Genomic DNA, 27,751 nt, shown 5'->3' on the forward strand with positions numbered 1-27,751 from the left:
TTAATCCTTTTTTTTTTGAAAAAATTATCCTAGTTTTACTTATTACTTAGCCTGTAGGCCTACTGTGATGTAATTTGAAAAGGAGAGTGGACAACTTGGTGATTCTGATTCAAATGCTAAGCATATTAGGCTATATTTAGTTTGTTGTGACCGGTTTGCAACAATGTTTGTACAATGTACAGTCATAGCGTTGTCGTTATAAATAGGTTCTTCTCAGAGAACTAGCTTGCAATTTGGTATCGAAGTGCAGATCCCATTTAGAAGCTGAAATGCCAACTGGTTCAAAGAGAGGGTTGGTTGCTCCCCAAAACACTTTCCTCGAAAACATAATAAGAAAAATAAACCAACTAGAAAATCGTAAGTATAAATTTTGATGAAGTTTACAAATTATACATTTCAATTAAGACTCTAGTAGCTTTTTGTATTTTTGGCCTGATAACATTAAAACCTTGTACGATTATGCTATAGCCTATCTTTTTGCAAGTGTAGACTAATTATTATGACGCATCAAAGTGTGCTATCATGTTGTGTGTGATTAGCTGTCTTATCGTTTTATTTTTGCTTTAATATTACCACAAATTGCTTACTTGTATTTGTTAATATTTTTATGTCAGATCAGTTTTAGATTTTGTTAAAGTACTATCGATATTTGACCGACCTCTAGAGTAGGGCTTTGCAACTGGGAGTGCATCGAACTCCAAGGATTTATAGTGACCTATCAACGGGGTTTACAGGATTTTCGTGTTGTAACAATCAATATGAGTGACCCAGGCATCTCGCTACAATTTATGCCATTCGAAATATGGTAATTTCGAATGAGTAGGCTACGGTTTATTTGGATTAAAACTAAAGTTTGATCCGAGTCTGGCACAACCTCTGTAGCTAATTTATTTCTTTATTTCTTTTCTTTTATTTATTTTTGAAAATTTGATTATTTGGATATTTGCCTCGGACCGCACACTTGCAGAACTGTCTGAATAGGCATGGAGGTCCACAGATGAAAACAAGTTGAAAACCACTGCTCTAGAGAGTTGAACATAAGGTTTAGCATGAATCTTAGATGTTAGAGATTAAAATGCTTGTCTTGTTTTGAGAAAAAAAGGAAGCATTTATATTAATATTAAATTCATTTAATTTTCTCTGAGTTAAAATTTTTAAACTAGTCGCTTTTCAAGCAAATTATTTTTTCTTCTTTGCCTAAAGTTGGATTTATAGTTATATATGTTTGCAGTTAATTTATGTTTGGTTGTTTTAAGTTTGTTTTAATTGCATGTTTGCTATACGTAGCTTTTGTTTATATTTTTCGTATCATAGTAAATACACATTGGTTGCGTTTGCTACGTCAACACTATGTTCAATTGTTCACTCTCACTTTAGATTGCAACTTCCTGCTGGCTAACTCTGACCTCTTGGACTGGCCGATTGTATACGTCAACGATGGCTTTTCCAATGTCACTGGAAACCACCGTTCAGAAGTAGTGACGCAATCGAGTCTATGCACATTCATGTATGGTTCGTTGACTGACTTGAGTACAATTGAGAAAATGAGAGAAAAGATGACAAAGAAAAAGCCGGCAACTTTTGACTTGCTACTCTATAACAAACAAGGTAAAAATATAACAAAGCAAAAACAGGTGAACAAATAGATCTAATTCTAACGTATATCTTTTAATATGACTTCAACTCGTTTATTACTATCTTATTTAACAATGTACCTTCCTCGATGTTTATTTAGTACCCCATTGTGGTCAAACAGGCGTCAGTGGTTCAAATCCTTTACGAGCCAAGAAAACCACCAGATTTTAGCTTGAAGAGATTTTTTTTCATTTTGAAAATAAATATCTTCCTCAGGTATGAACTTCCACAAAATCTTCCTCAAATTCCATATTGTGAGCCTTAAATGCAATTTCTTGAAAAGATTACAGCTTTCATTTTATATGTTACTTCAAAAAAATAACTGCTAACTATCTTGCATTACTACAAACAAACATGTATCACTACATGCATTATTAACGACGTGTTTTAGCTTTATACTGCGAGTTCGCTGTGGTAATAGCGAATTGCACCAGCTTTCGGAACACAGTTTCCTAGTCATGTGCTAGGGCAGAGGTCACCAAATGGCGGCCCACGGGCCGCATGCGGCCCGCCACGCTGTATCGCTGCGGCCCACGGAAGGTATCAGCGTACAAGTATAACCAAAATTACTTTTCTTGAAGAGTTAAAGAACACGAAGGCAAAAAATGCTTTCCGGGAAGCATATTTTCGCTTTGCATACGATTCCACCGACCGACCAATCAGAATATAGTTCTAGGTGGGGGTTGCTCAAAGCTATTCCAATGCGATGTCCAGCCACACTATGTCATGTAAACACTAATGTGCGTTTCACCGTTATGGTGTTTCACGACCAGTGTTCTCTTTATGCAAGTTTATGTTGGCAAAATAGATCGGTGTGCCAACTCAATTTATAATAAATTGGCAAAATATTATATATAAATTTAAAGACTTTTTCTGATTATATTATGAAAATATTTAGCTTAGTACTGCAAAATGTTTTTTTTTCTTTATTTTTTAAAGAAATATGGAACGCTTCACGATTTCGCATGTCATCCTTGCGCAATCTTCTCTGTATCGTTCCAATTTTAGTATATCTACTGCCGAAACAAGTTCTGCAAAATGTTGTTAATCAACAAATTCTTGCCACGCTGATAAGCACCGCAAGTGACAGTTGTCTATAACAAAAGAAAGACAGTTTTATAGACTCTCACAAAAAGGATGAAAAACCAACTCATTGCTTTTTTAGAGGGAAGACTGTTCATGAATTACGATAGATAGAATTACGATTTTTGGGTGATTTCTACAAGCATTTGTTTCATGGTGCCTGGCTTCTTTTTCCCTGTTATTGGAGCCTATTTTTCGCTGATATGTTTGTAGGTCACTATTGTTGCCTGTATTGCAATGTGTCAAACATTTCCTTGTTTACTAAAATTGTTAATTGCAAGATATCTTTTGTGAAGCGAAGTGACAACACCACTCTTGCTTGGCGATGAATATTCTGATGAAACCACTCGCCTCGCTATAAGTGCGCAAAACAAGTGGCCTCGTTTATTAGGCATTGTTAAAAAAAAGTCAAAAGTGTTGTAAAAGGAGCTTGGCCTGGCAGTACAGTAGCGTTGTTCGATCAATTTTGTTGCTGCGGTATTTTAACATAAACATGAACAACATGTAACGCTGGATACTGGGTACGAAATGCGTTCTTTTTTAGCATAAGAGTCAACCTACCTAACATTTTATTAGTGTGGCCCGCCACAGCTCTCCTTAGTGCCAAAGTGGCCCGCATGCAAAAAAGGTTGGTGACCCCTGTGCTAGGGCGAATGGTGTTGACGTCAATGAGTCGTTGTTTTATGTGGCTCTTTTGTTCGGCTTAAGGCTGCTGTCTGTTGAGTTTCTGTGTTGTTAGGCGTTATTGCTGAGAAATTTTTTTGAATCAGTTGATCAATAGATCAGATGACGTAGTTCTTCCCTTTCGGCACGGTTGTTGATCTTTGGATTTTGTCTACTAATGAAAATGGCCTTTTTGTAGCGCAATTGTACCGCATAGTTTTCCCTAGCAATAATTGCAAACTCAAAGTCGGCGAGGCACTGTTGTTGATGATCAAAGACCGAACTTTTATCTGAGCTAAGGTGGTCTTTCCGGCTGGAGTAGAGTGGGCCGATCGTGCTGGCTATGTTTCCTGCATTTCTTGCATATGATCTTGTAATCACAGATCTTGGTGGTACGTGGTGTGGTACCTTGTCGTTTTTGGTGTGTACCACCAAGAACGACAACGTACCACACCACACAACGCTACCACACAACGTGTGTACCACACAACGTGTGTACCACCAAGAACGACAACGTACCACACCACACAACGCTACCACACAACGTGTGTAGGGGAGACCGGGGCTAGTTGTAACATTTTTTTAATTATTTATTATATGTCTGTAAAAACAAGTTTGAGCGAATTTTTTGGAGATTAGTTGTATAGGTAGACTATTTACGCATATTATTCCACCTAAAGCCCTGTGATATGTATGAAGGATTTTGAGAAAATTGGCCTAGAAAAACTTTAATCGGGCGTTACAACTTGCCCCGGATCTGGGGCAAGTTGTAATACAGGCAGAGGCAAGTTGTAACAGAATATTTTTGCTGCGAATAAATAGCAAACACTTTACTAAACATTCACTTTTCCTCAAGAAAGGTTTATTCACTCCTCAAGGTCAGAAAATTTTCACCAGAAGGTACACACTGAAGCAAAACTGCACACAATATAATAGGCATTTCAAAAATTCACATTTTTCCTTTACTCCTCACAAAGGTGACAATAATACTTTGGCAATCCCTCGGTACATTGAGAATGCGACCAACCATGGCACTTTTCACACCTGACCCAGTTTTCTCCCGGTCTACTGTTCGAATACGCTCGAAAGACATAGGCCTACAGGTGTTCAATGTTTTTTCTTACAATCAGTAAGCTATCTTAGATAGGCTAGTTAAGTTTACCTTTAACTTTCTTAACCAGTCTGTACAAAGTCACATGGCATATGTTGTAATCTTTGGCAATTTTTCGAATAGACTCATTTCCAGTGATGGCTTCCTCAGCAGCATGTTTTAATACAGCAGGTGGAATCTTCCCACGTTCACTTTTTTTTTATATAATTACGCATAATTGTATCAGTTACCAAGTAATCTAGCTCATTTACTGCCAAAGAACATAACACCGCTCTTGTTACATCTTGCCCCAATAGCAGTTAGCCATGAACTGTTCGATGTTTCACCAATAAAATGCCACATATTTTTGGTCACCTTTAATTTTTTAAATACCTAAGTAAATGGTTATATCAAAAAAAAAATACCAGCCCTCTAGCTTACTTTTTCTTGTCGTAGTAACTACAAGTTTATTTTTCTAAAATTTTACTTTCAGTAGGCAAAAAATGCTTTTCGTTATAACTCAACTGTACGGAGAGATATTGAAACGAGGGTTTCTCTGTAACTTAGCTACAATACACTTGATAGAGGGCGCAATAGAAAAATACATTTTTCTGTTTAGTTGGGGAGAAAATGATAGTGTTACAACTTACCCCTGTTACTTTTAGCCCCGGTCTCCCCTACCACACAACGTGTGTACCACCAAGAACGACAACGTACCACACCACACAACGCTACCACACAACGTGTGTACCACACAACGTGTGTACCACCAAGAACGACAACGTACCACACCACACAACGTACCACACAACGTGCCACAACGTACCACACAACGTGTGTACCACACAACGTGTGTACCACCAAGAACGACATTGTAAATTCATTTGTAGTTCTTGGTGTGTACTACCAAGAACTGTATTTACAAGATCATATGAAAATGGGTCGTCCATATCTACATTGTGAAGTAAGCAACGATCAAGCTGCTAAAAGCGACACTCGATCTATTGCATGCATTATATCTATAGGAACTCCTGTGTGGTTTCTCATCCAACTGTATGTTATCAAAAATGCGGTCAACCATCCAATGTTTTTCTTACTCACCTTCAGAGATATTACTATGCTGAAGAAGCCAATTGACAGGGAAAATAAACGTAAGTGTTTGAATAACAAAACACAAAAGTATGGACACTGGTTTATTTTTTATGCGTATTTTTTTAAATTGACAACTTGCGTATTTTTTTTAACTAGAGTTGGCTACAGTAACCTTACGATTGAGCTACTGCATTGCAAAAAGAAAAAGATTAGAAATTGTCGTGATAAGTTTCAATGTTTCGTCAGCTAATTTATTTCAAACACGTTGCACTTTCAAGTCTGATTTACGCAGCACAATATAAATTTACGTACCATATTATTTTTTCAATCAGCTGGAAACAAGTTCAATGTATTTTTGAACGGATTGAAGCAAAATAAAGAAGCAGCCAAAGACAACGTCATAAAGACGGTCATCAGTGACGACCCAAAAAAGAAACCCAGCGGGAGTGCTGAGGTAAGATAAATTTCTTGAAATTCTGTGCTTTCTAAACCAAAGGTTGTTGAGTCGGGGTGTGTGAGCCTCTTGGGGGTTCAGAGATCAGTTTTAAAGGATCTATAAAAATCCAATAGAATTCTTATTGTACAGTTTCTACAAAGATTAAACTGAAACAAGTCTTGTTCTCATTCATAATTATTAGCATAGTTGCATCATCCTGCGACCTGCGTGTGTATTAATTTCACCACTAGAGATATTAGTCGTTTTTTTAAAAGTAGCCTACATAATTTTTTGAAAAAAAAAAAATTAAAAAAACGATTGTTTTTTTTTGCACCAACAATCTGTCTAAAAATTAAATGTTGGAAAAATTTTTTCGCTTTTGCTTCTCTAAAATATCTGTTCTAAAATAATCAAGACATCGATAAGTTGCAAAAATAAAACTGCGTCACCAAACTCTTAATTAAAATCTCTTTTGATGTCACCAATGATCCAAAAGGATAATTAGGCGCTGGCTTTCCAATCATGCAATCCTGGTTCGACTCCCAGCTTAAGCTGGTTGTTGAAAATCACCGCTCACCTCTACTCAGGTGCAGAGATGGGCGTGATCTTGATCTTGATCTTCAAGATCACTTTTTTTTGGTGATCTTGATCTAAGATCACTTTTTTTTGTGTGATCTTGATCTTGAAGAACAATAAGATCAAGATCACTTTAAAATTGAAGTTTACTTACTACATAGAGGCATTTTTTTAGAACTCGTACTGTACAAAGTAGTTAGTGCCAACTACTAACATTAAGCCACTGTTAATATGATATGTGACCAACAAAAGACGATTTAAAGTCTCCATCCAATCTGGTCAGTGTTGCCATTTCTAAATTGAAAAAATTGTCTGTGTTGGTCATAATAAATAAGTCAACTTCCGTGTACTTTATGTTGACGATAATAAAAATGATTTAACTTTGTTCACAATTTCCATGTGTGAATTTTAAAGAAATGTTTGCTTTCTTTGACCTAATTTTAGATGTTTCAAAATTCTAGAATGGCGGTGTTAAAAACTCTGGACTCTACCCGACTTTGGTCATGTAAAGTGGTTTATTGCAGCAAATCAACCAGACCAAGATTTGTTTAAGGTCTGAGTATGGAGCGGTTTGTCTGACAGCAAACCTCTGAACTTTTTTGATAGCAGACAACAGTATCAAGGTTGCCAGATGGATAAATGGTGCAATAAACATGGACCTATTACACATATTACAGTGAAAGTTAAAACTACTTAGTAACACGTATAAAAACTCCCACATGAACCAGACAAAAATTTGGTAAAAAATGATGCAGATCAAAGTTTATTTATTTTTATTTATTATAAATAAAAAGTATACAACCAATTGCAAACTTTGCGACTTTTTCAGTAGCCTACTACTGTAATTAACCTCGGCCTTGGGTGTGACGTTGCGATTCTACGCAAACTACGTCAAAAATTGATAGGCCTAATAGCAACAGTCACTAACTTATTACAATTCTTAGGCCAGCGATCGAGTAGTTAAAAGTAAAAGTTAGCAATACCAACTATATATATGTACCGACTGAGCAGTCGGTACATACCTTTACCCAGGTTGCTTATAGTAATTATTTTTTGCTACATCATTGATCAAAAACTTCATTTTTTTAAAGTACACAAAAAGTGATCTTGAAAGTGATCTTGATCTTCAAGATCACGATCTTGATCTTGATTTTCAAGATCACATAGTTTGATGATCTTGATCTTGATCTTCAAGATCACCTATTCTTGGTGATCTTGATCTTGATCTTCAAGATCTGGTGATCTTGCCCATCTCTGCTCAGGTGTAATAAATTGGGTGGGCGTAGTTGCTGAAGTAAAGGCGGCCGAGAGAAAGGAACTGGCCACCCTACTCTCATTACATAACAGTCAAAATTGCATTAAACTAATTTATATTAAGTTATTCAGAAACATGAGCAACTTATTCAACACTTTTTTTTTGCAGTTCCTTGTTATGATAAATGAAAACAGTTGTTACCGGTTAAAAAATGTATGAAACGATTGGAAACGCTACAATTCAAAAAAATAAAAAATAAAACGCAAAAATAAAACAATTAAAAAAAACAATGACTAAAACAAAACGTTTTTGACCATCCCTATCCACCACTCACCATTTGAGATCTCAGTTGAGATATTAATGCATCTCACTTTAAACTGTCAATAAATATATCCCAGGGGTTTCACGCAAACCGATAAATTCTTACAAGGTCCGTGTTAAGACAAAATTTAAAGAACCACTGTTGAAGCCTAAAATGTATATGATTGTTTACGTTCGGAAATAAATACTTAGGATTACACTGCAATATTGGTGACAGTCTCCAAATAGGCTACTGCAGAGACGGAGAAAGTTTAGTTGGAAAATTAAAACCATAATATAGGTGATAATCTTTCTGCAATAAAGTATTTAATTTATGCAAGCAAGTTGCTTTTTTCTGAACTTAAAATGTTTTGTAGCCTATCTGTCTACCTTATGGAAAGAAATACAAACTTGAAAATAAAATCTGGATGACAACCTTTTTTCAAACGCAAACATAACTTATGTAGGTATTTTGCTTGAATGTACTCCCCAAATACCATCACGTGACTCCCAAGACTCCTCAAAGCATTATTCTTCATTATTCCACATTCAAGTCAACATTTGATTGGTTTATGCTGCTGTTGACCTTTTACACCGCCATCGTTGTTCCATACAACGTTACTTTCCAGCAAATGAGAAGCAAAGAGCAGATACACTTTTGGCTGGTTGCTGATAGCATTGTGGTAAGATTTTGGTATCCTTTTTTTGTAGTCAGTTTTAATGATAATAGTAATAACAATGCGTGCTTTGATATAGCGCTGTGTTCATTTCAGATAAGAGTTCCTCTTATCCCTTTACAAAGCAGATAGTGTCAGCTCAGTCCTACAAAAGCGCAACCGCGTACAGTGGAATGTGCATAACCGGTCCTGCTAATACGCATTGTACAAGGCTACGTGCACTGTCTAAGTTTTAGATAACGGCCAATATTAGCCTATACACAAAATACAGGTCCAGACTTACCGTGGACTTAAGAGTTTGTCCGTAACAAACAGCTCCGAGAATTGATAAGTTGTACACTAAGACACAATCCCATCTTTACCATTGATGTTAGTATTGTTAATAAATATGATTTTAGCCTATAGTTTGTTTTTTTTTGGTTTTATTAATATGTAAACCAAAGGTGAAACTCATTTTTCAATGCTTCCTTTCAGTGTTATTTATTTTTTGTTTTGAATATTCCTTCCACACTGGTTGGAGGGAAAAATTATGTGAAACGTCATTAAGGTTCAAGAAAAAACAGATTCACAAATAATAGCCTAGTTGGGAAAACCGACTTTCTGACGTTTTTTCATCTCAAACAGTTTATTTCAATAAATTTTTGGGTAAAAATTTGATTTATATATGCACAAGCACAATACACATGGCTATTATGTTGTAAAATATTTTGGTCTTGTGATTTTCATAGCTCCCGTTATTAGCGATTAATTAGCACGGGGCTAAGATAGCCCGTAACGTGCTTTCAGCGTACGAAAACAGCTCGTTTAGGGTTAACAAAAGAGCCGTTCTGCTATATCTTTCAGCATGACCAGCAAAGAGCCACAAAATGTAATATAGCCTACCGTACGTATTTCGTGATATTTCTGCAATATAGATCAAACACAGTTTCTCTAGAGCTGCTCCTGCTTCTACCTTAAACAATTGTGCTATACAGGTATAACCTCCCTCTATAAACGGTTTCCACGCTCATTCTCTTGAGCTACCACAAAACTACACTAGTGTGACATGGGGCTTTTATCTATTTATTAAAAGCTTCCTTTCCTCGCTCGCTTTCTGCAGTAGTTCCAAAAATACTTTCTTCCAATTGTATCCTATGAGATACTTCGCAACAAATACTCTATGCCTGTTCTAAATAGGTTTTTGTGCGTCACATTTTTTGTATTTTTTGTCGGATTTTTCCCACATATTGAACATACAGGAGTGCCAACATCACTTGCAGTGGACAATGCTTATGTTCAAGTTATTTGTTTATGCTGAGTTGAACACTCTGTTAAACTGTTTAAATGTTTATGTCTGAAGCTTTTACCATTTATACCTTGTATGACTACTGATAGAAAAGGAATGCTGTTAGAGCTAAAACATGTAGGTCTAAGCGGATCTGATCAAGTCAGAACTTAGGCCTAAATGGCGAGAATTGTAAAAAATCTATTATTTTATGACAGACAGTGAGCTATCACTCCATGAGATTCATTGTTACCCAATCATGCAGAAGTAGTAAACAATGTTTTGTTACTGTTTTAATTGTCATGCATGATGGACTGATGGTAGCATAAGTTATTGTTAATTTAATTCTAATAACAATCAAACTCAAGTTTACATATCAAGTTTTGTAAAGTCTAGATGGAGCTGCAGGTTGCCGACCCCTGAACTAGCTAGCATTCAACCAGACACAGTTCCAATTGCCTCTCCTGGGCACTTCTGGTCTGCGCCCGGTTTGTACAAACACTTCTGAGCTTATACCAAACGGGGTCTGTATAATAAAGGACTTTACTGCCACGTGGGGCAGAACAGCGACTTTGGGCCGTGTCAATATTTATACGCCAGAAAAAGCACAGCCAGATTTTGATATAGGCTTGACACTACAGTACGGTGCTTACAACAGCTTTGTAGCCTATATTTGAATGAATATGAGCACACTAACCACTATCTTGACATTGCTACATTATTGCGAGCTGGCAATGAGGCATCAGCAACTCAAAGTCAAATTCAGATTTGGCCATTCGTACCTTTGAATCATTGGTCTCGTTCATTCACCCCCAAAGCGCCACTAACCCCGCAAACCTTTCCTTGCCGACACAGGCGTGGGTCCGTGTCACCAGCTTGCACAATGTTTGAACCAATGCTTGTCCACAGAAAATATCTCAAAAATGAGAATTACAAAAGAAACACGGCAAAATACAACAACATGGAATTTCATACCAAAGCATTACGTTTATTTTTACAATCATTTTTTTTAGCATAAGATCTCAACTGACGCTAAACGCAAGGTCAAATTAAAAATGCAGTGAGTTTGTTTGCAAGAAGGAGAAAACATCTCGACAGTGAATTGATTCAGTTACCATAATTGTCCATTGTGATTCTATTATCCTTCACAATGATACTGTGACGTTAGCCTTCCATCACGGGCACAATACTCCAATTAATCGCCACTTCTCCACGATCCAACGTAAGCCTCCGTGATGCGTCACTAGTGACGTACAGTCCTGACGGGCTGTGTTGCAAGACGTAAGCCCTCGATGGTTGGAATTTGATGAATTTAAACAGACGTCCATCCGAAGGCAAGGCGCTACCATGTGGTGGAGTTCCTCGCTTCAAAATTATATTTTTATTCCGTTTCCCAAACATGAAATACCAGTTGTCATTTCTCTGCAACCCAAACATTCTCAGATTGCTTCCATCACTCCACATCACCCATTCCAAGGTGGATTTGAAGCATTTCAGCGTCACTGCCCTTCTGCTTATGACCGCTCTCATAGTTGTAAAGGTGTCGATGATTTCCACTGGCTGCCTTACCCAGGAGGATCCACATTGTACAGGGTTTGCTGGGGCGATGTTGATCATCAATACCACCAGGAATGCGACCGAGGCGCAAGCAGTTAAGTTTGGCATTCCCAACGGGAGAGATGGATTTCAATGAACGGATTGAAAGAAAGTTGCAAGTTTTCGTGGAGATGCAGTCAAGAGTTTGTGCTTAAAGATTTATACGTCTAATCTGCAAAGCAAAAATATCAAATCATTCAGTTGTCATTTCATATGTGAGCAAGATAAGCAGTTTTTCAAATCAGGCCTTAAAACTCGTATTTTTTTCCGGCAGCCATCGTGGCCTACCGGGAGCTCCTTCTCGGCGGTCAATTCTGCGCGCTTGGAGGCCAAAATACAAATAACGATAGCACAAGTAAATAGAATTAAACTTGCTAAAATGATCACTTAGCGTCTGTTGAAGTCTGGGCGACGTCCTGCAATAGAATCGTTGTACCACGCAATAACTGCTTTATCGGGATTGTAATCCGGTACTGCGGGTTTGCGGGACCATCTAATGACACTAAATTGTTTTAACTGGTCCCTGCTCAGTAAATTATTTCTGGCCATTTATACCGTTATGATGTCACCAACCCACCATTGAGGGTGTGAAGTCACTAACCCATAGCGGGAACATTTCTCAACTATGAATACACGTGTTTTCCCCTCAGATGTCAACTAACCTAGTTCTCCTTCTTAACAACGATTCAATGTCCGACAACATTGAATCGACATAAAAACGACAATATTTCCGATGTAAATTAGCACTTCGGATTAACACTTTGTTAAATAAACGTCGGGAATTACAAACAAGACTTAGTCAAACAGGCAAATGTGCAAAGGTTTTTTTTTAAATTTTATTCTAGATCATTCAATAAGCGGAAAATTCGTCTTCCCAGACAGCAAATCAATCGCTTTTTACATTAATTCAACATCTGCAAACGTTAAATCAATGTAAAAATCGACTGATTTGCTGTCTGGGTTCGTCTAGTACCTACGGCTCTATAATCGTGCAAAAAATCGCAAACCTGCGACTTGAACGCTATTACTCGCACATGCGCGCACAACGAATGAATGCGCGTCGCGCGTTGGCCTAATGTGCTCACGCATTTGCGAATGCGCGGGTACAGCTGGTGATCGCAGCTGGATATATTCCATAGCAAATGTTCCCGGACAATACAACTGTGGTGATTATAACGCGCTGACCTAATTCTGCGTCACTCTTTGATACTACATATTTTCGACAGTTAATCCACGCTCATTCTATTGCAAAATTAAATAATTGGCTAGAAGAAACCGGCGGCCAAACTTGTCCGACTGAGAAGGTAGCACCGGCGGTCATTCAAGCACTACTTAGCGGCCATGGCCGCGATGGCCGCCGGCTGCTTTAAGGCTTGCAAATGTTTAGATTATACCATACTTTTGTTGTTATACCGTATGTTTCTCTAGTTTCTAGTACTTCTTACACAATGTAAAATTATATTTCTTTTAATTAAAGGCTTGATAAGAGCTATTTCCTTAGCTATTTGCTGTTTTGTTTCTGCTTTTAATTATGTTCAATGTTGCGTTGTTGCTCTGCTCAGTTATGTCTGTGTATGGTAAAAAGAAGTTGCTTCTCTACCCAATTTTTAAAAATGAAAACTAATTGAGGAATCCGACATTTATATTTTGTTCGTCCTGCCTGTGACATTTGAGTCACGTGAAAAGCAAACGTTTTTTTTACCGAAATCAACGCAAACATTCTGCCTGACGTCATATCGATTTGGCGAATCTCCTTTCAACAAGGGGAGGTACCGAGAAATGTTTTAATTTTCATCTTGGGAAGTTACAATATCAGACGTGGATCTATGTGTTTAATTTTATCAATAAGTTACAAACAGTTTTAAATTGAATGATCCAATGAATCAGTGGATCAATAGCATAAACATGATCAATAGTCATGTCTAATGATTAAACCACAGCACAGTGTAGATATACTACAACGTACACCATATGAACTAAGAGTCCAGTGGCAGGCAACCTTTTTAACAAAAGCCATTCTACTATATCTTTCAGCATGACCAGCAAAGAGCCACAAAATGTAATATAGTCTACCGTACGTATTTCGTGATATTTCTGTAATATACAGTAGATCAAACACAGTTTCTCTAGAGCTGCTGCTACCTTAAAGAATCGTGTTATATAACCTTTTTCTGTAAACGGTTTCCACGCTTAACAATCTCTTGACCTACCACAAAACTAACAGCACTAGGGTGACATGGGGCTTTTATCTATTTATTAAAAGCTTCCTTTCCTCGCTCGCTTTCTTCAGTAGTTCCAAAACTACTTTCTTCCACTTGTATCCTACGAGATACTTTGCAACAAATACTCTATGCCTGTTCTAAACATGTTTTTGTGCGTTACGTTGTTTGTATTTTTTGCAGATTTCCCCACATACTAAGCATGCAGGTGCGCTGACATCATTTGCATTGAATGCAAAGCTTATGTTCGAGTTATTTTACCATGCTGAGTAGAAGCCTCTGTTTAAGTCTAAAATTTTTAGCATTTATGCCTATATGGCTACTGATAGAAAAGAAATACTGTTAGAGCTAAAACATGTAGGTTTTAACCAGTAGCATATTTAGAAGGAAGATATAGGGCGATGGCCCCCTTAATGATCAAGTAAAAAAAAACTAAAGGGTCAAACAAGTCTAGTTTTAACCTAAGTAGAAAAAATGTGAACCAATTAACAGTCATTTTCACCAAATTTGAGCTTCCTGCGTACTGCTTTGAGACTACCCAGTGTGTGCTACCCCCAGACCCACATTGGCCACCAGCAGTCGTGTCAGCCGCTACGCGGCTGACAGACACAATGTCTTGCCCCCCCTCACAAACTTTCTAAATACGCCACTGATCAGATCAAGTCAGTACTAAAAATCTAAACTAATAAATTGTAAAAAATGTATTATTTTGTGACAGACAGTAGGCTATCACTCCATGAGGTTCATTCAGGGCGGCATTAAGGCGGGGGCAGACGGGGCTGCAGCCTCAGGCCCACCAACAAATTGGCCCACCGATAACAACTTACTAAGAGCAACTGATATGCTTATTATCAGGATCGAAAGAATAAAGGACGCAAATCATAGAACTAATGCTAACTATGTAAACCAGTGGTTCTTAACCAGGGAGCACAAAAAAAAAATAATAATCAGCAGTGCGTTTTTTCATGTTTGCGCAGGGTCTCTATATGTTCTTTTCAGCTTCAATACACAGGTGGAATCTCCTTACTCGTTGGGAGGTACGATATGACGCTATAATACATATGCGCTAAGAAAAGGCTATCAAGCAGTTCTTCAAGTCTTGAAAACAATGTCTAATGACAATAACGAACAATCACGGACTAAACAAACAACCAAGGGGTTTATCTTGTCAATGGAAAAGCTTGAAACCGTTATTTTATAGGCTACTGGTTGGAATTATTTGCTGGCACTGTTGTAAATGAAAATTAAGTTTTTTAAAACTACGTTTTGCTAAAGCGTTAGCTGGATATTTTAACTGTTAAATTAAAATTTCGTTAGCTAAGAGGGGGCAGTAAGTCATGCTGTAAAGCTTATTCATAAATAATAAAACAAAATTTTATTTATGCTTCTATGCAAAGTCGGCATTTAAATTGACTCACCTTACTGATCAGATAAGAGCTTGTAAGCTTCTGTGTTGATTTGATTTCCACTCCTTGAAGATCTGTGTTTGTTAACGTTGTTTGAGCTATAATCAAGGAGACCATCCCATCGTCACATTCAACTTTAAAGTTTCTATGCATTACAAGAAAAGACGCAAATCGAAACATAAATATTTCATGCTTTAACCTGCTTTAACGTATTTTCTTTTTTTTTTCATCATTCACGTTCGTCACAAAATTAAACAGCGTGTTTCAAACCTGATCTCTATAGCCAAACTCAAGTGCATGATTAAAATTTATAAAATTTTAAACGTTTAATTTTTGGATCGTGCACTGATATTGCATTTTGTTGACACCCGGATGGTCATATGTGCAATTATATTTATATCCAATCCTCATAAACAAAAACACATTACCATCAGGACGGGATGGCGTGATTCCAATGTGGGCACGACTGATGTGTAGTTAGGCCTTGGCTTCCCAAACTATGCAATGCTGTCCCAAACGAAGTCGCAAATTGTAATTTTAGGGTCTTGCAACAAAATGTGGCATAACCAAAAATCGCATAAAAACTAGTTTCTTAAATGGGGCCACACACAGGAACGTAGCCAGGAGGGAAAAGAGAGCAATTGACTCCCCTCCAGAAACATTTTAAAGAAAAATTTCACACTCTGTCACAGCATCACTTAACTAAGTTTTATTATGGATTTAAGCTGAAAGTACTCTCAAAATTCGCAATATTAAGGTATTTTCTTCGAAATTTTTTGGGGAGCTCTCCAGACTCCTCTCCCCCGTGAGTGCTTCCCTTTTTTTTGACTCGTTGCCGGGCTCGCTCACGTGTAAAACAATACTTATTTGCCCCCCAAAATTTTGTACCGGCTACATTCCTGGTCGCACAGTGAAAAGTCGGAAAATCTGTATCGTTGGACGTCTCGATGGGAGCGTTGTTTGCGATAAAAGGTTAATATTGAATCAAGAGTCCATCCTGGTTTCTGCTGCTGAGTTATTTATTGACCGTCAAAGATGTCATGTCTGTTACCTTTGTTAAATAGGCGTTTAGCGGCAAAGAAAAAGTTGGGTAGACCTTGTTCTATATAGCAGTCACAAAACGTTTATGAGAAAGGGCCATTGACGGTGAGTAGAGAATAGAGATGCTTACGGGCCTCACAACTATTTTGATCAGTAAAGCTTGCAACCTGTGGTGGTGATTCAACAGAGTGGGTGTGATTTATTCAACTGATGTATGCTACAATTGATACCTTCGGTCGTTGCAGACGAATGACTTGAAGAGAAAAGATCGGCGCAAAAATTAAGGGACGAGCTGATTTCTTTGTGGTAAAGTTCAACAGATTGGAGACAAGCATAAATATAGGGGGATTGTTTAGTAGTATGGGATGCAAGCATCTGGTCACAGATGCAAGCAATCAATTAAAAAACAAAGATGCCTTTCAATATTGTACTGGTCATAAACACGTTATTAAGATCAGTGGATGATTCTTCCACTAAAATCGTTATGTTGAATTTATATTTTAGGATCTCATCTTCATTGTTGACATCATAATTAACTTCCACACAACCTTTGTGGGTCCTGGAGGAGAGGTCATCTCAGATCCGAAATTGATTCGGATGAATTACATCAAAAGTTGGTTCGTGATCGATCTGCTATCCTGCCTTCCTTACGATCTTGTTAATTTCTTCTTTTCACATTCTGAAGGAGAGTTCGATGAGGTAAGAATACCATAACATATTTGTTCGCAACTAAAGTAAGTTTAATGTATAGCCTATAAGATTTTATTGGCAGGACAATGGTACGTTTGTAGAGGGTCCTAGAGCGTAAACAACTATGTAAGCCACGTGATATAGCTGCGTAAGCTTTAATAATTTTTTGTGGCCTTTTTGCCTGAAAGTTAACTATACACTTTCTATATGTTATTTGGGTTGTTTGTCATGAAGCTCCGTGACTACCTTAAAAGTGAGCCAAGGCTCATTTGCAGATCAAAGCCGAATTGCTGAGAAGGAGTATTGGTCAACGCTGAAAGCTTGTAAAGTCACATACTGTTGCAGTTCATCTTCTACTTCTTTGGTGCTGTATCTCATGTTCTTTTGTTTCTACACAGGGAATTAGCAGTTTGTTTAGCAGTTTAAAAGTGGTAAGACTGTTGCGATTGGGACGCGTAGCTCGGAAGTTGGACCACTACATTGAATATGGAGGAGCAATGCTGGTATTACTGGTCAGTTTGCTTTTATTATGATTACTACGCTTTCCTAAAGCAAAATAAGGGTCAGCTATTTTTTGATACAATGTAAAAAAAATATTATTATAGGCCTATATTGCAAAAACAATCGTTCAAAGTATAGATATATATTATATATTATATATATATATTATATAGATATATATTATATATTATATATATGTTATATAGATATATATTATATATTATATATATATTATATAGATATATATTATATATTATATATATATATATTATATAAATATATATTATATACTATATCTATATTATATAGATATATATTATACTTTTATTTCAGGGTTTTATTTGTTTGAAAAGCGTATCAAAAGTTGAAGCGTTTTCTCCATTTTAATTTGAAAGCAGAACATAAAACTAGTTAAGTCTGATTTTCTATACTAAATATGATCATAGTTTCTTCGTTTTGGACTCTCTTCAAATATTTTCTATTTCTTGATTTGGTTGACTCAGACATCAAGTTTTATATTTTCAAAAAAATGCATCAAACTTAAAATTGTATAGAAAGTCAAATTTTATTTGAATAAGGACCTTCTGATGATCCCCCTTTTAGGGTGAAACAAGCTGTAGAGGTTTTAGAAAGTAATAACTATATTTGATGTAAGTCAAATATATACATAGGCCTATATAGTTTTTTTTAACTATTAAGTTATAGAGTTCTTTTAATAAAACCAAATAAAGCTTCTGATCAGCGACTACTGCAACTCTTTACCAGTTTAGGTTATATCGGTACCGGTACCAGGTCATGTAGTCTGAGTAAGATAAACGTATAGGCGATTTCAGACAAAGAGGTGTGCACTTGGTGCAAACGCACTTTGATGCGACTTGTTTGGTGAAGTTCCACAAGAATTTACTACTACGTCGTTTTCCTATCAAGGTTTGCTTTTTTGGTCTCTCTGGCCATTGGTTCGCTTGCATTTGGTATGCGATTGGACTTAGCCAAATCATGGAAAATGACGTTTTGATACAATATAACTGGCTTGTTTTACTCGGAGAAAAACTTCAACAAAAGTATTCTATAGGTAGGTTATACTAATTGTGCTGAATGCAAGCAAATGACTTCATTTCAGATCGAAAACACATCTAGTTTACTGTAGCCTAATGTTAGCTTATTCTACAGTACGCTATAAGCACTCTAACTACTGGTAATGTAACAGCGTTGAATCAATTACAATTCTAACCATAACTAAATGAAAATAACTAGCCTACCGTACATATTTTCATTATAATAAATTAAGACTGTGGTTGAGACTTTTTGTTTTTGTGTAATTGTAATTATCATTTAAGAAAAATTCAAGTAAATTATAATTACATTTGGCAAGTTGCAGGCATGATATCAGTACTTTTTGTTGAGCCATTAGTTGGTGTTCAAAAAGGAATTTCTACACTGCAACATTATCTTTATCAAATGCAATTGTAACTCTCAAAAATCATCGATGAACATAAATATTGCAACATGTAGTTTTTGTAATTGAAATGTGTAATTTATTACATGGACTTGAAAATTTCAGAACAATGTAATTGTAAATTATTGTCATATAATTAAACTGAAAACTACGTAATTGATCCGACTCTGAATATTAATATAGCAGATAAACACCCTTAAAGATAGACAAAAAAGTAGATGTGCATTATGCAATAAACATCCATGTGTTTTGATTTAGCACATTGTATCTTGTAGGCATAGCTAAGAACGTTACCATTTGCAAACTGTCTTGTACACTGGTCGTTGCTGTCTTTTGGACACTTGCACTTTTGGACATCTTTGTACACTGGTCGTACACTGAGTCTTTTGATTTATATTTATGCTGTTTCTTTTCATATTTTCTCGATGGTGACTTTACACATCAATACATTTATAGAAAATGGAAAACTGACTGGGGGTCCTGCCCCGAGTGAGTGCTACATCGCTTCCCTTTACTTCACCATGACCAGCTTGACCTCAGTAGGGTTTGGAAATATTGCCCCAGCCACTGAAGCTGAACAAGTGTTTTGTGTCATCTTACTTGTTTTTGGAGGTACGTATCATAAATTCATGCAGTATAGGCTTCTATGCAATTAGGATGTTGTGAGGTGAAAATGTGATATTAGTTTTAGAAATGCGTTACAAATTGAAGACATCGCGGTTCAACAATTAGGCTTAGCCTACTTATATCGTATTTTTAAATTTTTAAGTTTGTATTTATGTTAAAGTTTGGTTTAATGTTCAAGGCTTGTTGGTTGCTTGTTAGTTCTAATATTTTTCTAAGTAGGCTAGTAGGCTAATTGATTTCGTCATAACATCTCGAACTTAATTACTTAATATGCGGTTTTCTGCAATGTGTAAAACGTTATATTCATTCGTTTTAATAGCTTAACTCCATTCTGTGATCTATGTACCGTAGTTATAAAACTCAAGTCTCCCATGCTGTGTTTATTAGGTTCAAAGTGTATTTATCCGTATTGTGAAGATCTAGGTCTGGCATATGTTGATAATGATGGTGCGAACAATGAAGACTCTGAAACGTCTTAAAAAGTATATCATACAATAGCTTTCTTCTTGTTTTAGCTTTGTTGTACGCCACTATATTTGGAAACGTCACTAACATAATCCAAAAAATGTACGCTGATACCAATCGCTATCACGCCATGTTGAAAAGTGTTCGTGAATTCTTGAAGCTTTATAACATCCCTGATGGTCTCAGTGATCGGATCATGGATTACATTATCTCATCATGGTCTCATAGTAAAGGCATAAATACAGAAATGGTAAGCGACATTTAATGATAAATTTCGTGGAGTGTGAGCTGTATTTAAAAAAATTGCGCTGATAACCTATAACTTTATTCAAGTTATTATGGTACTAATATTGTTGCTATCGTCTGTTCTTTGCGCTTGCGTACACCCTTGGACCGACTTGTGCCCATTGTAAATTATACCGTACTTTTCTAACCTTTCAAGAGAGCAACTAGGCCTAATGGTTGACCAAGTTGTAGTCTATTGCGTTACCCTTAGCTGATGAAATCCAATAATCAAATACCCAGTCACGCGTAAGCTATACATTGCCCTGCTAAAACTGCATATTTTTTATTTGTGTTAGACTTATACCATTAGGCCACCACTGACTACAGTATTTTACGTCTCCCAAGTAGAGAAAATGTTTGCTTGTCATAAAGCATGACGAGACTATAAACACTGGCTGCTCTCTATCAGTTTCTCAGGGTAGTCCAACTAAGCATAGACACACTGCAATGGTAATATAATAATCTTTTGAAATAACTAAATAATAAAATAACTAAAGCTACTTTTTATAACCACATTATGCATTTGTTTTTTGTTTGTTTGTTTTATTATCTTTATCCTGCATTGCGGGAAAGCGGACTTGAGCGCTATGCATCGGTCTACGCCTTCCGACGTAGCCTACACCTGACCCACGTTGCAGCCGACTGCAATGTCTGTTTCCGGTTGTCTACTCTACTTATGACTTAAATTTGGTAGGCTACTACCCATTACTCGAAATCGTGTTGAATTACGTGTTGAATTTTTAATTCATTTAGGTGTTGAATTACTGTCCAAAGGATATGAAAGCAGATATTTGTGTACATTTGAATCGAAAAGTTTTCAACAAGCATGCGGCTTTCAGGTAAGAATTGTTGATGCAACCTAGGCCTACATTAGCTATATATTGCTGCGGCAAACTAGGTAACGTAGACTATCTAAATTTCTAAAGATAATGCTGTGATAGCTTCAAAAATTATTAGGCTACAGTGTGTGAAAATCAAGATCCTTTATTGCGCAGCTGAAGTGCTGAACACGCGTTGTCAATTGTTTTGCTTCTTCGGAATTCCTAATAAGGCTCAAAACAAATTCAATTTGAAAGAAACAAAATCAAGGCAAACGAAATTTTGTTTTCGACTAAATATTTTCAGAATATTTTGTTGCAAGCAGCCTTTGTAGGCTACTTTTTTCTTGTACAAACGACGCGTGGCGAGGGAACTGTGTAACTTGGTCTGATATGACGCTGAAATGTTCTGTCCAGATGTGGCAAACTTTGTGATAATCGGGGGTATGAAATTCAAAATGAATTTAAAATAATAATCACAGGCCAACAAAAAAATTTTTTTTTTAAAAGGCACGACATGTTAGAGTCATTTTAGGGTATTTCGAGGCCCCTGATTCCGAAAATGCACTTTTTTTTCGAATTGGTTCTAGTTTTTAAGATACAGCAAAAACATTTTTTTCGCAATTTTGAGCCCCTATAGATTTAACGTTGTGTGGTTTATTACATAGACAAAACTGAAAGTAATCCCAGGCACATTTCTGAGTTGAACAAAGGCTATTTGGAACCAATCACGTTGATTACAACCCAAACAAACAGTTATTTAACGTTTACTGGCCCAGTAACAATCAAAATACGACGTGAAGCAAGCCTGATGATGCAAGATGTAGAATATGTAATTTGTGTTTTGCGTTAATATATTTGTTGACTTCAACAGTATCAGACTTACTAACTAAGCTACTAAGTACAAACAAAATGCATACATTGTTTCGCTTAACAAACTAGACAAATAAACAAAACAAAGCTATTGATGAACAAACGCAACTCTTTATTATGGTAAGCCTACCGAGCAACACCCCATCAAGGTAGGAAGGCCATTTATGTAATTACAGAATACAAAGTTATGTCTTTCAGTAAAGTAGCTGCTTAGAATTTTATCCTTCTTATAGCTTAGAAGAACGTAATCTTGGTCTCGGAGTCAAGAATGCCACGTTGATCGAGATGAGGAGCCAAGATTCCAGCTGCCACTTTGATAACTAAATCTCCAACTACAATAGGTGGTAGAAATGGTTTTGAGAAAAAACCTTGACCTTGCTCCAAAAATTGCTGAAGGTATTGAAGTTACTCTCGGTCATTTACGCTTTACAATTGTTTCAAGCAAATCCCCACTTGAAACAAGAGAGGACAAAGAAAAACCATAAATGGCAACGTCCATGCAATGGCCGTCTTGCACACTCCATGTAAACATGATGTTCCAACTTCCTTTGTGACGACTTCATTCGAACATGTTCACCGTACAGAAGTATCAATAAGGTGATTCCACGGCTCTCTTTACGCCATGGCACTCTGAACTTCTTCTTAGCCTTGTGCCCAGAAACGGGTTTGAGTGCAATGTTTGCATACGTTAGGTCAGGAGGAACTCAGGACTTATCTTTATCAACCAGTTTCATGTCAAAGTAATAATAATAATGCTTGTTTTTATATAGCGCCGTATCCACCTCAAAATGCGTTGCTCCTCAGCGCTTTACAAAGCAGACAGTGTCAATGCAGCCGTATAGAGGACAGCATCCTACTCGTCAAAGGCATATTTTATTAGCCTATGCCATTTATTAGCCTATAGATAAGAAAAAAACTTCTTGCAGCAAAGACTTGGCCTTAGCAAAGGCTTAGAATAAAATGTCATTTGTGCAAGTATCCATTTCAGTAGGCCTACCTTTTCAATGGAGAGAAAGAGAGAGAAACCTTTTATTTTGTCTGTTGCGACAATAGTACGGTACAATTATACACAATACGAATAAAACAGTACCATAGCTATCTAAATACCACAATATAAAGCTGCATTCATAAACACATGACTTTCAGGCTATTTTTCTTGTGAGGTACTGATTCACAACTGTTTTCATTGAATATTTATGTCTCCCTTACATAATCACAGTTCATTTCGATTCTTGCTTGCGTTTTGAAGTTTCGTACAATATCAATCTATTGAACTAGACAAGTGCAATTATGACATCACAATGGTAAGCAGGGCTGAAAATAAGTAATGTACCAATTTTATAGCGTTTGAGTAACAGTTTCAAAAATATTTTTATTGTCGAATATCTCGAAAACTAGAGCCAATTCCAAAAACTAAGTACATTTTCGGAATCAGGAGCCCTGAAATACTCTAAAATGACTCTCACCTTTTGTGCCTAAATTTTTTTGTTGGCCTGTGTAATAATCGTATTTTATTTTTTACTGCGATCACATAACCTACAATAGGCGACACTGTAAACACGTGAAAGTTATGCGACACAGCAGTTAGCTAAAAGAAGAGAATGGACATGAAAGCGTCCAGTCAGCTGCTCCCAATTATTTTGGAATGTCAATAAGTGTCTTACTGAGAAGTAAGTGCGTTCTCTGGACTGGAGCGCTTTCGAACCGACATCCTCGTAGGCCTCCGCTCTCACCACTCGGCTGCGCTGCCTATATCTTTGCCTTATAGCCTATAGGCGACAGCTCTAGTCTTGCATTTTATGTTGTGTAGGAATATTAGTGAGGTTAACCAAAGTATTTTTTCAGGTTGGCAAGTGACAGTTGTCTGAGGGCTCTTGCTGTAGAATTTACCACTACCCACAATGCACCTGGTGACATGATCTATCATCAAGGAGAAAGTGTTGATACGTTAAATTTTGTTGTTTCTGGTTCGCTTGAAGTTATACAAGAAGATGAAGTTGTAGCAATATTGAGTAAATAAAATTTTTTAGTCTCATTATTAATCGTCAAATAAACTTTATATGTAGACCTTGTGACACATAGTATAACCTACACATAGTATATATGTAGTATAACCTACATATATTTTCAGAGTGAGAAAGTCTCTGATAAGTTATAGGTCACCTGGCAGTTTTGCCTACGCCTACTTGTAGAGGCTCTGACGTAAATCCAACAACCGAAATTGGCAGAGTGAATTCTTCAATTGTCAAGATGTTATTGTCTGTGCTGTGAATTATTTCACCCACCGGATGTCGCTGAATGGAAAACAGTATGTTGTTAAAATATGTTGCCCAAGCGTACACACTAAGAGCTGAAATAAAAACCAGCGCCGCTTGGTTTCCCATTTGTGCATACTCGTTTCCTGCTATTTAACGTTCAATTTATTTGTTAAAAAGGCTTCGTTAATTGAGAGATCAAGCAGTTCTCAATAAGTTGTCTAAAATTCTTAAATGCTGTAAATTATAATTATTCGAGAATGAGTAACTATCTCAAAAATAAGCTTAAATCTTTACATATACTACATCCACTTTAATATAAGAATTGTTTTATTTTACTGACAGTTTTTTAGTTGTAGCCTACTAATTAAACATAAGCTCATAATGTATTTGAAAAGGTAAAGGGGATGTCTTTGGAGACACTGTTTGGATGAACCACACAATTGGTCCTTCATATTTCCACGTGAGGGCGCTAACGTACTGTGATTTACACTCAATCAAAGATGACGCACTGAAGCGCATATTCGCATTCTATCAACCATTTTGTGCAGCTTTCTCCAAAAAGATGATTTTAACTTTCAACTTACGAAAAAGGGTAAGTTTAAATTGAAGCAATAAAATGAGAGGATGAATTGTGCGCTGCATAGGCGTAGGGAAAAGTTGTTTTTTGGTTTTTAGGGGGTAGGCCTACAAAAAATTCTTGCCAAATATAATTATATCCGCCTAAATACTGTTTGCGACAAAGCACAGACCACCTGATTAAAAATTCTACACTGCTCCCAATAGTCTGGTATAATTTTGATTATTTGAGCAAAAAATCAAAACTAAGTTCAATCTTAATGAAATTTTTGAAACATGCTGAAACTTCTTGCCCAAATTTTGTGGAATTTTTGACTGTTGAATAGTTTGGAGGTGCGATTGCATTTTATTTGACATTTGCATAAATATTATGTAAACAAAAAATCAAAAATAAGTTCAATCCTGATAAAGTTTTTGAAACATGCTGAAAGTTCTTGTCCAAATTTTTATTAAATTTTTCCAAATGTTTCACTAATTGAAAAATTTGTGGGTGCGGTTGCACCCCTGGCTCCTACGCCTATGGTACGCTGTACTGTAGGCAAATAAAACGGCCGGTATCCTACATACGTTTAAATAACAAATGTTATTAATGCTATAAAAAGTGCTCAATGCTAAGCAAAAACGCCAAATAGAATAAATTACATCAAATTCAGTTTCTATTTACAAAACAACCTCTACAGCCTGTTTCACCTTTACTGGGGATCATATGGTCCGCATTCAAATAGAATTTATTGAAATAAGGACAAATTGACTATTCTATTTGAATAAGGACCTTCTGATGATCCTCCAGTAAAGGTAAAACAGACTATAGAGCTTTCGGAAAATTAGTAACTATATTTGATGTAGGCTACTCGTTAAATAAATTAAAACAACTAGACTGCGATAGTGTTCTCAGGTGTTAATAAATGTGTTCATAATTAAGCCTAATAATAGGTTGCAATAGGCCTATTGGACCATAGCTTCACCTAACTATTGCAGCCAAATCAGAAAATCAGTTCTTTTGTGCATTGCTTCAACATCTGCGGACGTCTAGACATGTTGAAGCAATGTGATCAAGGACTGATTTGTTAGATAGGAAACCGATGGAATAAACGCTGGCAGACGTTCTTCCATGAGAATCCCGTGGTAATCCTCGGACTAAGGAAGCTTTATTTTAGAGCTTAATCCTAGCAGTGTCGCAATAGTGGATTAAACCACTGACGCAGGCCCAGCTAGGGATAGTAGAAGTAGGGGATTGCTCACTTAAAAAGGAGGTGGACAACTGCAGGGTCATGGTATTATGACTGTCCCTAGCCCGGCTACCGAGATTAACAAAGTGAAGTTTCCCTTTGTTGTTAAAGTGATGTTTTCTGTAAATTATTTCATCCACTAGTATCCTCTGAATAGTAGAGCTGTTCTAAAACTGTGTTGCTCAAGCGCACACTTCGATAGTCGAACCAGTGCCACTTGGTCTTGAAGACCTACTTCTTTTGCCTCATTTCAAATGTAAAAGTGATATGTTTTTTTGTAGCCTACCTTTCGATGAGAGTGTGTTGACTAGGCCTACTTATGTTTTAGCTGCTGTTTCGCAAGATAGTCAACGTTGAAAAAGAAAAGCAAGAGACATTGAGACGAGAAAATGACAACGACTTAAAAGATATACTAACAGAAGAGCACGTCGTTCGCAAGCAATTCAAAAAGTGAGTAAAATTAAAACAAAAAAATTAGTTAGACATTTTTATAAGCTATTTTCGCTTTTCTTATTAACTCGAAACCAAAACGAAGCGCATAAGAATCTTCAAGCACATGAAGTAGCCTACATTTTTAAACAAGTCATTTTGTGCCATGTTTTTTGAAATGGTATGGTTGCTTGTAAAGCAAAAATATTTTGAATTTGTTTTAAAAGAAAATTTTTGTTTTGACACTTTTTAATGTTGATCTTGTTTTGGCTTTTTCTTGAAAAATTTACTTTGTTTTATTGTAAACAGTTTTTCAAGAAAGTAAATTTTTTTTTCTTTGGTTTTGTTTCGACAAAGACATGCTTCGAAAAGCTCTAAGTTTTACTTCTTTCTATGCGACATTAAGACCAATTGGCAACGGTTAGGTCTGATAGTTAATCTATCTGTTGCAATATTCAAGAAACACGCCCCTTTGAAAGTTGATTTTTGTAAGCTTATTGTAGGAACAGAGTAGGCTATAGGTTTTGACCCTGTGATAATTGTAGCTTAGGCTATAGCTTTTCAAACCGCACTTTGCTGTATTTAAAGAGGAATATTTGCAAATGATTAAATCTGTGTTCTAGTGGCATAAAAAATATATCTCAAGAACAACTTTTACATGTTTGCAGGCTGAAGAAAAAGTATCGCGAAAGACGTTCCAAGATTAAGCCTTTCGAAAATCTCTCACAAAATCTAAAGAGGCGTGTTTCGCTCGCACTGTCGACAAAAAGTTTTAGCGGAAGTCAACAACACTCCGCTTTGGGATCACCAACACGCCGCGAATCTCAAACTTCAACACAAACTAAAATAGTTGATAGTCAGTCTTCTTACCTGGTTATGAACTACGAAAAAGAATCAATCATAGTTGAAAGCACAAAAGAACTGCAGCATATGGTGCAACAAAACACAGCTGGTATTGCTAGAATAGAGAAATTGTTGGTGAACATTGAACTGCTGTTGATTGCTCAGGAAAGGAATGGAATCAGCAGTGAGAACAATAGTAATGAAAATTCTACAGTGGTTGACGTTGAAGTTCACAATTTTAAAAAATGAATATCTCTACAAGCCTAAGCAAAGAGTAAAACTAAATTTTTATTGGTTCCAGACAGGCTGGATAGTGGATAGACTGCACCGGTGAAGTAGCCAAAAAGAAAATTTTAGGTGGTAAAAGC

The 27,751-nt window shown here is 36.5% G+C and overlaps 1 protein-coding gene and 1 pseudogene across 1 annotated transcript; one reads left to right on the forward strand and one right to left on the reverse strand.

Annotated features, from left to right (window-relative positions):
- The first annotated feature begins 269 nt into the window (after nt 1-269).
- On the forward strand, nt 270-27,751 carry LOC145782605 (voltage-gated delayed rectifier potassium channel KCNH1-like). The gene is made up of 15 exons (XM_082594445.1): nt 270-357; nt 1,378-1,608; nt 5,497-5,622; nt 5,896-6,017; nt 8,598-8,813; nt 16,838-17,032; nt 17,422-17,535; nt 18,452-18,596; nt 19,437-19,592; nt 20,123-20,322; nt 21,111-21,196; nt 23,894-24,060; nt 24,702-24,898; nt 26,440-26,561; nt 27,209-27,751. The coding sequence occupies exons 1-15, from the start codon at nt 270-272 to the stop codon at nt 27,630-27,632; spliced, it is 2,589 nt and encodes an 862-aa protein (XP_082450571.1). The 3' UTR covers nt 27,633-27,751.
- Nucleotides 2,573-2,664, reverse strand: LOC145784923 (U6 spliceosomal RNA; annotated as a pseudogene).

Source organism: Aplidium turbinatum, chromosome 1 (genome assembly GCF_918807975.1).
Source record: "Aplidium turbinatum chromosome 1, kaAplTurb1.1, whole genome shotgun sequence".
Classification (NCBI taxonomy): Eukaryota; Metazoa; Chordata; class Ascidiacea; order Aplousobranchia; family Polyclinidae; genus Aplidium; species Aplidium turbinatum.

Bases quoted from the DNA above. Each gene is read 5' to 3' on its own strand.
- LOC145782605 (XM_082594445.1), top strand. From the start codon at position 270: ATGCCAACTGGTTCAAAGAGAGGGTTGGTTGCTCCCCAAAACACTTTC. The intron at 21,197-23,893 runs GTAAGAATTGTT...GTATTTTTTCAG, and splicing joins AACAAGCATGCGGCTTTCAG to GTTGGCAAGTGACAGTTGTC. The intron at 24,899-26,439 runs GTAAGTTTAAAT...CTTATGTTTTAG, and splicing joins CTTTCAACTTACGAAAAAGG to CTGCTGTTTCGCAAGATAGT.